Genomic DNA, 11,701 nt, shown 5'->3' with positions numbered 1-11,701 from the left:
ACGTATTATTTCTTCACCAGTTATTATTCTAACTGCCATCTTTAAATTTCTTAATAAAAGCACGCGACTAAATTTACAGCACTTACATTTCTAAATGCGCTGCGACTATCTGTTGAAACTAACATGCGCTACAACTGACAATGACGCCTCTGAATTATAAAATGCTATTAACGAAGTGGCAATATCAATTTATAACCATGATAAAATTTTATCATTCTGCAAGATAAGATTGCAAATAGCTGGACTTATATCGAGACCGGAATAAGCATCGTTACTCCTAAAAATTTGAATTTTGTTTAAAATTTTTTTTATCTTTGTCCTTTTTTTTGTCCGCTTGTTTCTTCTTGTAGGCGACATAGTCAGGCAAAAGTCGTAATTTTCCATAATAATGTAACTTTGTCCTAAGAATTTCGTCTCCAGTTTCACCAATCGTATCTTGATATTCGCTGAGCCAAGGAAGAATGTCAATATCAAAATGTTCATTGTTCAAATCAACGGTGTACTTTCTTCTTCGGTTTGTATAATTCAAATATACATAAGTCTCATCATTATTTTTATCCTTATTCTTACTTTCACAACTGTCAGCGCTGTTAAAACTGTCACTACTGTCGCTATTGCCTTCCTTTTTATTTTTTTGATCATCAGACTCCTCAAAATTACCTCGTTTGTCATAAGCTTCGTCAATATCATCTTCTTTGTAAGAATTTTCTTCCAAGATATTGCTAGAATTTTTCAAGGAATCAGCTTCAAAATTACTGGAAACAACTTCCATCTCTTCATTTTTTTTTTTACTACCTTCCGGGTTCTTATCGACTTTCGGCTTCTGCGAGCTGTCTAAGCTATCAGTTTTCCGTCTCTGCTCTCTAGACGCGCGGGATAGTCGGCTGGAAACCTTTCTCCCATTTAATTTCTTCGCTGGAACAGTTGAACTCAAATCGTTACGTTTTCTTCCAGGTATTTCATGCCCACCAAGGTAAGGAGGTTTCGGCTGTGGTCGACACTCCACTTCTTCCGACTCTTGTCTCTGCATGTTAGCTAATCTTGCTTTATTGTTATAATTATACACCCAATTGCTGTAGTCAGTTATCATTGGGTAATTATCTAGACAAAAAATGAGAATTAGAATTAAATAAATATTTTGTAAAATTTGTACTTGTAGTTTTTTACAAATGAATTTTTTTTTAATAATTTTTTCATTAATTTAAAAAAATTTTTAGATGGCTAACTTTATTTTTTTCTTCTTTCAAATCAGCGATTTTACTTACTTGAATTACAAAAAGAAGATTGATAGGTCGTACGCAGTCGTTCATCATTTATGCGGCGCAGTAAATCCGGTGATGCCATTGGAAACTGCATATTAGTTAATCCATTCTAAAATATTTAATTTATATAAATTAGCTTTATTTTAATTACAAAAAAAAAAATTTTTGGTTGAAAATTTTAATTCAGATCAACTGAAATGTTTACTAGTGAAAAAAAGAAGAAATTACAAATTTTTATAAATTTTTTATGGAAAAAAATGATTTAAAAAAAAAAATTGACATGTAGAAAATTTGAAAAATTCCAAGTGCAATTTAAAAAAAACAATATTTTAACTATAATTTTTGTTGATTAAAAAAAAATTCATTGAACGCGAATTTTATTGATTAAAAAAATCAAAAATTGTCAAATTTCAACTCATTTTAATAAAATTAATAATTGTAATTTAAAAATAAAATAATTACTGGCTTTTGTGAAATTTTAGTTCTAATATTTGTCTCGACTTCAATATCCGCTCCAGGATGAGGAGGTACGTAAATTAATTTCGGCTCTGCCAGTCCTCCCATCGGACCCATACGACTCCACTCATAAGGAAAATTTTTCACAGGATAATTATTATTATTTTGTCTAATACAACCACAAGGATACAAATTGTACATATTGCACATCGCGTAAGGATTCATTAATTTATTTAGTATATTAAAAAAAAAAATTCACTTGATAATTTAAAATAATTTTGACAATAAAATTAAAGGTTATCGACTAAACATTTTGTTTATACTTTGGTCTAATATTCAGATTCAGAGCATTCGACTTTTTTGGTGAGTAAAATATTTAAAAATATGTAATAATAGAATTTATTTTTACATACGTCAAATTTTTGAAATAGTTTTTTTCCGTTGCATAAATACAACAAATAATTATAAATAACTCTCATTATTTCTTTTGGGAAGTCAAGTAAATTGGTATCAATTTATATGTCAAATAAATATCTTCGGGACAGTTTAAATCCCGGGGTATTATAAGATTATCTTTAAGTGAAAATTAATTTAGATTTATTTTGACAAATTAATCAGAAAATTTAATTTTTCATTACCGGAAAAATTTTAAAATGGAAATAAATTTTTATTTGGAATTAAAATGAGCTCTAAAAAAATTTTTTTATCTGACCTTGTCCTAAATTAGGATAATAGATGATGATAATTAGACTTAAGCGGATAAATGATCAATTTAAAAAAATAATACAAGTACCCAGAACAAAAGCTTGCAATAAAAGCAATTTTATTTTCGAGAGTGTTAATAATGACCTTGTCAAAAGTTTATAATCTGGTGTTTGAAATATCAACGTGTTGGTTTAAAATTTGGACGGACAAGTTTGTAAACAGATTTAAATAATTACAGATGAGTAAATAAAAATATGAAAAGTAAATTATGGATGTATAAAACTGAATATTGAATTTTTTACGGAATAAGAAGAAGGAAAAGTTAAATAAAAAGACTTTTATTTAAACAGTGGGAAAATTTCTAGAATACTGTCAAACTAAACGAGTATCAGACGTGGACGTACACATGCATCAGGTGTATATATTTACATATATTTGTGTATCGTAAGACTCTAAAGATATCGCTGTCGTCTACCACATCGCAAATAGAATGACGACGTCATTGCGATCCTCCAACTAAATGGAAAGAGTGCGAGTAGACATTATATGTCGGCGTTACAATTAAATGTCATGTTATCCAAGGATCAGGGAAAATAATTCCGAGGCTAGGCTTTGTTAATTTTTATTGTAATTTCCTTATCATTCGTCATTTATTGAAACCACACAAAAAAAAAATTATTTTGAAGAACTTTATATTCTTCACTGTAAAAATTTTCTATTGAATTTTACTATGGTGCATTGCATTCCTATACTATAACGAAACTGATAAAAAATTTTATCAATTGTATATATTAAATTTCAAAATGTTCCATAGTAAACTTAATTTATGACTATAAAATTAATAGAAAATTTTTACAATCTTGATTTGAGTAAAAAAATTCTTAAACTAACAAAATTTTCTTGGTTTAAGTTGATTTTACTTGATTTATTAATTTTTAAATTAAATTTAAAGATTTATCATCTTGATTCAAGCCAATGAAACTCTTCAAAATTATTTTCTTGGTTCAAGAATTTTTTTTTTGATTCAAGTTAATTTTTTTTTTCTGTGCAGAATCTTGAATTACTTTATATTTATTCAATTGGAAATCTATAATTTTATTTTTTTATTATCTTCGATAAGTAATATTAAAAAAAAAAAAATATTTTTAAGGATAATAATTTAAAATTAATTAAAAAATAAATAAAAATTTATTAAATATTTATATTGTAGGTGTTGATGGGTATTTATTGAATGTCTTCGTGGAATCATGATCACAGACAACACTGCAGACGATGTTATATAGTTAGTAGAGACATGTCTGAAAGCCATGAAAGAAGAATGTGGGTGTAAAACGCTCGAGCTCCTCGCCCAAGAGATACTGCGGGTGGTTTCTAATAAAGAAGTCATGTGTAAGCAAAACAAAATACATTTATATAACATAATACAATGTTACTTAGAATAATGTTACTTGCACTTACTACTACACGCTGCACGGTTGATTTAAGAGCTTGCTGTCATTAACTTATTTATTGTTCTTCACAATATTATTTTCTCTTTTAATTATTTATTTTTAATTACTCGGAAAATGGCTTGTAACACAACTAAACCCTGTAGATTAACTTTAAAATATATAACTAGGTGTTAATTGTGATACAAATGAAATTAGATGGCAGTGACTAATGAAAAAAGATAAGTTCAAACAAATTTAGTCGCTCGTTGTTAAATGTTCCGAGTAAAGCTATAAACGGTTCGATGACTACTAGTCTGTACTTAACTCACCAGCTTTGTCGTGGATTGCTACCGTAAGAGCTTATAAAACTTATTTATTTAATTGTACATACACAGAGATCAGTGTGCTCGAAAAAAAAAAAAAAAAAAAAAAATTTATTTTTTAGTCATTAAAATACTAGCGGTATTTTAAAGTTAGAATTTTTTTTTTAATTAACTACGAGCTGCTAAAAATTGTGACTTGTAACATTCCAAAAATGTTTTGTCAAGAAGCATAAAAATTCTTTGTCAACTATTAAAAGTTTAGTTCTTTGTTGGCATTTTTCGTCTTGGAAATTTTTCAGTGACTACTCTCGTTGTTCCGTTTCGTAGAAAAAGATTATCACGGTCAATGAATTTTAATTTTTATGCACACTGAGATAATAATTTTTTTATTTTATAATTTTAATAGTTCCCTGAATTTTTAAATATATTTAATTTAGCGCATACTTTTTTCTACTTAGCAATTTACTAAAATATTTTTCATTAGAATTATTATACAAATTAAATATAATGAAATAATTAAACTAAAAAAAAATTTATAGATCTAGATTAAAAATCAAACAAAATCTATCATGTCGCAAGAGTGTTCTACTAGCAAAAAAAAAAAAAGTACAGGAAGAACACCTGCCAAAAGACTTGTTTAAATTTGATTCAGCCGAGCATGAACCAATACACGACAACATAATACAATTAAAGACATAGTACAACCCTGCTGGTCGATCTCATTTAATCGCCATGCTATTAATCTCTATCTCAGTCTTGCTTTCTCGTAACATCACGGTTCGTTCGAGCATTTAAACTTATCATTATTTTATCTTGCTCTTCTATATTAGTGTTCTCACCAGTTGGAGGACAGTCGTTCTAAAATAGGCCCCCACGAGCACACACGAGCACGGTGCCAATGCTAAACGAGCAGAGCCACCACTCTCTCTCCCTCGCGGCAGTCGTTGATCGTGGATCGTACTTGTAACACCCCCCGGTTAATTTCTGTCATTAATTACCGTAATTAATTAAGAAAGGCCTCGATTAAAAAAAAAAAAAAAAAAAATACCGAAAAAAAATTAATCGCCAAAAATTCGAGTGCAGTTCAGTGTAATTTAAAAATCCGAGAAAATAAAAATATGTCATACGCTAATTACTGAACTTGGCATGCTCGCAGCCAAGATCATTAACCGGTACACGGTAAATGGATTAACCAGATTTAAATCGATTGTTAAATGTCAGCAATTGCATTCGCTTAATTATTTATTTATTCGGTTTGATGTACCAATATTGAAGTAGAAAAAAAAATTTATTGCTGGTTATAAATTATTAATTATTTGGCTCAAGTTTTTTTTGTTTACTACCTACGACCTTGGATCGATAGATCGATTTTTTTGTTTACTCTTACGTTTTTATTTATGTAATTTTTAAACTCGAGGTAGTCAGTAGTGTTACGACTGCTGGTCGGACTTTTTAACAAAGTTTATGACAGTGTTGTGAGTGAAACTGTTTAAAAATTGATTGATTGATTGATTTTATTATTTATTGTTAGATTATTTTATTGCGGCAATGTTAAAGATGTGAAGTGATCAAGATAATAATAACGAATGTCTGAAGCCACGTGTGTTACTCGGAGACGTTATTTTTCTATGCCCTGGACTTCTAATCCGGATTTGTCACCCATGGGAATTCAAACTACCTCCCAGTTTGTCGAAAAGTACCACCATATTATTGGTAATTTATTTTCTTTATTTAATTCGCAGGTTTTGAGAGAGAAATTTAAAATTAAAAATTTTTTTTTTAGTTTAAATCAATTTAAAAGAATTTTTTTTAACAAAAATACAATTTAAAAATTATTAAAGCTCTAATAGAAAATTTCGGAGGGTTAAAATGACTGCTCCAGATAAATTTATCATTACACGTGTTTGATTGCTTTAGTTCAATGAACTTTTGATTTATTTTCGCTTGAATTTTCAAGTGAAACCTTTTAAATAATTACCTCCAAAAAATTTTAATAGGTAATTTTTTTCTCTAGAGTTTTTTGCGAAAGCCGGATAAAAAAATAAAATTAATGATAATGATGAATTCAGGACAATAAAATGAAAAACTGTAATAATTTAAAATCAGTTTGTTTGGCCGGAAAATCATAAATAATTAACGGTGTTATATTAACAGTAAATTATATAATTAACAGTAAATGTCATTATTTAACAGCGAAACTATTTGTCTTACATTAAAAAGGGTGGAGAGAAAATAACAAGGAGCGAGTGATGCTAATAATAGTTGGTGTATAAGTGATCGATGTATAGACTGTCTGCGTGGCTGACATATCCGACAATACGACAGGAGTTTGAAAGGCTTTACTAGTACTATTACTTTTACTATTGCTAGACGCATATTTTAACAACCGATAGAGTTTGTTTGGATGTTTATTATTATTTCGCCACAGAAGTTCCTTGTTCTTCTTTAAATTATCCAATAATTTTATTCAAATAATTAATTAATTATTTTTACACTAATTTTCTATGGAAAATAAATTTTTTAAAGTTGCTAAAAATAAATTTGAATAATATTAATATGAAATTTTCAAAAGTATATTATTTTTTTTTACAATTAATTCTGAGATCTAAACATTTAATTTTAATTATAAAATTTTTTTTTTCAATTTTAATACTTAATTATTGCAAAAAATTTTTTTATAATTGAAAAAAGATTAAAAAAATTAATTTTAATATCAAAATATTTAATTTATTTTCTAAAAATAAATTATCAAAAAGAATTATTTAAAAAAGGTTTTTTCTAAAAATGAGAATTTATATTTTTTATTAAAAAAAAATTGATAAATTACTAACTGATATTAAATGACGCTAATTATGAAAAATTATTACCTAAAAATAGTGGTAAAATTTGAATAACATACTTTCATATTATTTAATTTTTTTATTTCTTCACAAATGAAGAAATGAAAGAATAATAGAAATAATTAGAGTAGAGACAAGAAAAAGTCTTAAAATGATGGATCCATTACATGGAAGATTGCCAGTGGCCAAAAGTTTGATGATTCACGTGGTGTGTGTTAGAAAACACACACGTGGAGGAGTAAAATATTTAGACGAGCACGCGTGACTACAACGCAAGCCGTGATATGATTAGTCTCGAGGAAAATTTCACTCGTGACGTTACAGTTACATGCGTCACCGTTCTTCATTGCCCCATTATTATTCTCTTATAATATAATAATAAATATATAACAAAACAACCAGCTAGATAAATAGTTAAATAACAAGGATTATTAATAAACACACCCAATAAATAATATTTATTAATAAACTTATGTTTTATTAACTATTATTATTTCTCTAAAATTCAGATTTTTAACTGCCGGTTAAATATAATTTTATGTATCGAATATTACAACAGGAAGTTAAGTAACATTAACAGTTTAATGTTTTAGATTTTTCCACTCATCAAATTGACAAATCGGAAAAATTTATACTCTTATTTTCGGCGTATATATTTTGTTTGAAGTTATAAATCAGCTATAATTTGAAATATCAAATCTGGTAGTATATGTCTGACTTGAATTTCAATAATTGGCACGTTTGGATTTTATATATAAAGTCTATCATAGTATAATAGTATTTGGCAGTTGCGAATAATATTATACCGCCTTTGAATAATATATCGCATAAGTTCTGGCGTGCAAGTCGATCATAATCCATAAATAAGCATCGACTTATGTTCATAAGTATATAAATATATTTAATAAAATAAATTTTATAGCCATCAAAAGATATCAATTAATCGTTTTTAAAAATTTACGGTATTATCACACTTAAAAAAAAAATTTGTATTGACAATTAAAATATTAACTTGGAATTTTGTTAAAAATTTCTAATTTTTTTTTCTAAAATTAATTTTTAAATTAATTTGTGTCTAATTTTTTTTTCTCCTAAAATTTTTTTGAAAAGCTCCAAAGCTTTATTTCCGATAAAGTTTGCCGCAAGAATCTTTGAGTAGTATTTTAGCGCCATCTCTTGGACCCTATAAGAGCCAAACGTAGTTTTTCTTCCAACCGACTGGCAGAAAAGAAATCAGTAGTACTATCTTCGTATGGTCAGACACAAAACCGAAATTTTGGCAACGAAATGGGAAGAAAACTTGAAATATTAATTGTAAAGAAGAAATTTTATCGAATAAAATTAGTAGAGCTAGTTGGAAGATTTTTCAGGAAGATGGCAATACGATAGAAAATTCGAAGCTTAAAAAAAAAAAATAAAAAGGAAGCTCTAGAATCGCGGATTGGAGCCCGCCGACCACCACCGCGACCTTGCGGTATTTTTGCTTCTTCCAAAAATAAATTCCGCTTATAACATTATTATTATATGTATAATAGTGAGTATAAACAGAAAATAAGAGAAGAGAATTAAAGCGGGTGACGTAGAAATACAATGAGTCCCGAGTTTAAGAGTACCCGCGATCCGCGATTTAATGCCGTTGGGACACATTTGTCTGCGTTACTGCCAATATTTTAACTAATTTTACAGGCTGGGGTAATATATCCATCCCTATTGTATAAAAATAAAGGCACTAAAATCAGTTCTCTAAACTTCTGTCTATTCCGACTAAAAATTGTTAATTATTAAAACTCAAAGTTTAGCCAGACTATTGTTTATTTATTTAAAAATAAACATAATTTAATTTCGCTTTCGCTAAACTTGAAGCGGTGGGTCTGATGTATCTGTACCGCGGGCTATTATTATCCCCGAATGTTAATCCGTCAATTAATTTCATCGGGTTACTGGTTACTGAAATAAAAATAATATTTTTCGCTTTATTAATAAAGCCGGTCACAAAAAATAGTTAATGTAAATCTGTAACAGTGATGGTGACTTGGATCATGTGAGTCGCGCCGAATAACAAACGGGGGGATGAGGTATTTCTGGCGCAATTGTCCGTCGGAAAATAGACATTTGGATTTCAGTCATACGAATTATAAAAGTTACTTATTTACCACCACACATGTACGTTGTATCATGTAGGATAACAAGATACTTATTATATATTTTACCGAATTAAAGTTCTGGCGAGCTTGCACACACGCCTCCTGTCTTTTGCTTCTTCCGTGTTGACTTTAACTTTCTCTGCGCGAAAATTCTTCCTCCAAAAACATATTACCCCACTTAGGACACTCGTTTAATATACTACAAACCTTTTTGTACATTTATATATTTAACTTAATGCCGACCTTACACCTTTTTTGTCCACAATATTAGTTTTATCAGCCCGCTGGGGCTTTTAGGGTTTTTTTTTTTTTTTTTCGGTCGCCTCTTTTTACATCCTCGATGATTCAAAGGGAAAATTACTTTGTTGGAAAGTTAATTTATTTTTTTGACATAAAAAAAAAATTATTTTGTCAGATAAATTAAGATTAATTTTTTTGTTTTACATTACAATTAAAATTTATAATGTATAAATTTAGGTGTAAAATAAAACTAATTTTTTTTTCTTTTAAGAAAGAAATTTAGAAATTATTTTTGCACTGAGAATTAAGTAAAAAAAATTTTAAACCCATTCTAAAAATAAAAAATATTCCAACGCTTGTGTAAAAATAGTTTGACAATTAGCTAAATATAAAAATACATTTATAATTATAATTCAGCGTCAGTTAAAAATTCAACGGCTTAAAAAATATTTGTACTTTAGATCTTTAAATTAAAATAAAAAATAAAATTTCTGTAATTATTTTACAAATAATTTAATAATAAAAATAATGAAGTTAAATTGTTATTATTATGTTGAGTTAGAGATTTCGAAATGATTTGGAAACTATTTGGACGAGCCTTATAATAAAACGAAAAAACCCAGCAGTCAAAAATTACATCGGAGATGCATCAGATATATTATAGTGAAGAGAAGGCTGTAGCGGATTAAGTCTGACCTCACTGGGGATCAATGACGTAAAAGATTTTGGCAATGATGACATTAGTTGCGTATTTAACGACTTAACTAAAATCTCGCAATTGCTGGCTTGAGCTTTGCCGGCGACCAATACAACTGTACCTTCAGTATTATATGTTATATGTTAAATGGTAACTTAACTGGTTTCTGGGGGCAAATAAAACGTATGTTGACTAGATATTAAACCGACGTTTTGTTTAAGCGCTTAACGTACGGTGTCATCGACTGATCACGGGTTATTTTAAGCGAGAATAGTCGCAATCCAAAAGTATTTATTTGTTCATCTAAGTTATTGCCATGTGACTTGTCGACAAGCTCAAGCTTCACTCAACAATAAATTTCTCAGTTTTTTATTTGGGAAAAATTTTTTTAATTTCACTTTTAAAATTTCTTCGACTTTTAATTTTGTGAATTTTATTTTTTTTTTAAACATTTATTATCTAATTAAAAAAATTTTTTACTTCTTTGGGTTAACAATGTTCAGGTTCAATTAATTGTTCGTTTTTTTTTTTTTTTTTTTTTTTAATTGGAATACCAGCAGTAATTACATGTGAATTATTTATAGAAAGCAATTCGAGCTGAAAGAAGTGTAATAAATATTAAAAGAATGATTGAGCAGAAAAAAAATGCGAAATCGTGGGAGATATAAAAATGAGAGATAGAAAATCGGCAGATAGCGAATGTCTATTTTTAGGAGTAAGACCGCCGAAGCTCCGATTCTCGGACAAAAAAATACAGAATAGAATAACCGAGCTGATTTGCTGGGATGTGATGTGATGGTCGCCTCGTTGTCTGCCGGGACGGCCTTATCTAAATGTCTTCATGTATTAATTCATCCCACATGGAAGCTCCGGGGATTTTTTCAACGTCACCACCCTTGTCCTATATATATTTGGTTATATTTGCCCGCCGGAAAAACAACCTTCATCCCTTGTTCTGTTTTTACTCATGCGTTACTCTTTTATATGCTTTCGCTACTATTTTTATTCTATAAATTATAATAATAATCGTAATAAATCCGATAATGTTTATGTGGGCGTAGAAAAAAATTAAACCCTTTTATCGTAGTATGATTTTCTGATTATTAAATTATTATTTAAAGCTCAAGAGGTATAAAATTTCTAGATTAATTATTTTAATAATAATAAAATAAATTTTAATTAAAAATTATTATTATTATTGTTTTTATTTTAATATATTTACAATTTAAAAATTTAAGGAATTTAATAAGAGTTTAAAAATATTAAAAATCTTTCGTACGTCACAAGTGACCCCAAGGGTTCATTTTACCCGATTATTTTTATTACTATCATCATTATGGTCCACTTGTGCGAATGAACCTTCATTAAATGTAGGCCAAGATTTTGTACCATTTTGCCAAAAAAAAAGATTATTTATTTATCAATTTATATTTTAAATTTCTCTTCTCAAAACAATGTTTTTATCTGGTATCATTTTCTATCGTTTATTTTTAAGAAACATAGATCCGAACAATGTTAAAAAATCCTTCACACTATCCTTAGTCTCCTTTGACCTCCTCCGAGTCGCGGTTTTAACTAAAAAGCTTTTTACCGCGAAAGTTAAC

At 28.3% G+C, this 11,701-nt stretch overlaps 1 protein-coding gene across 1 annotated transcript; it reads right to left on the bottom strand.

Moving 5' to 3' along the window:
• Window positions 1-243: 243 nt before the first annotated feature.
• Window positions 244-2,075, bottom strand: LOC141534545 (uncharacterized). The gene is made up of 3 exons (XM_074253940.1): window positions 1,725-2,075; window positions 1,266-1,371; window positions 244-1,101 (listed from the first exon to the last, which is right to left on the bottom strand). The coding sequence occupies exons 1-3, from the start codon at window positions 1,941-1,943 to the stop codon at window positions 278-280; spliced, it is 1,149 nt and encodes a 382-aa protein (XP_074110041.1). The 5' UTR covers window positions 1,944-2,075; the 3' UTR covers window positions 244-277.
• Between the last annotated feature and the right edge of the window lie 9,626 nt (window positions 2,076-11,701).

The sequence above is a fragment of the Cotesia typhae genome, unplaced genomic scaffold (genome assembly GCF_013202065.1).
Source record: "Cotesia typhae breed Kobodo isofemale line unplaced genomic scaffold, CoteBio_Ctyphae scaffold_13, whole genome shotgun sequence".
NCBI lineage: Eukaryota > Metazoa > Arthropoda > Insecta > Hymenoptera > Braconidae > Cotesia > Cotesia typhae.
Note: the sequence above shows the minus strand (reverse complement) of the source record. Positions and strands in the feature narration are given on the sequence as shown.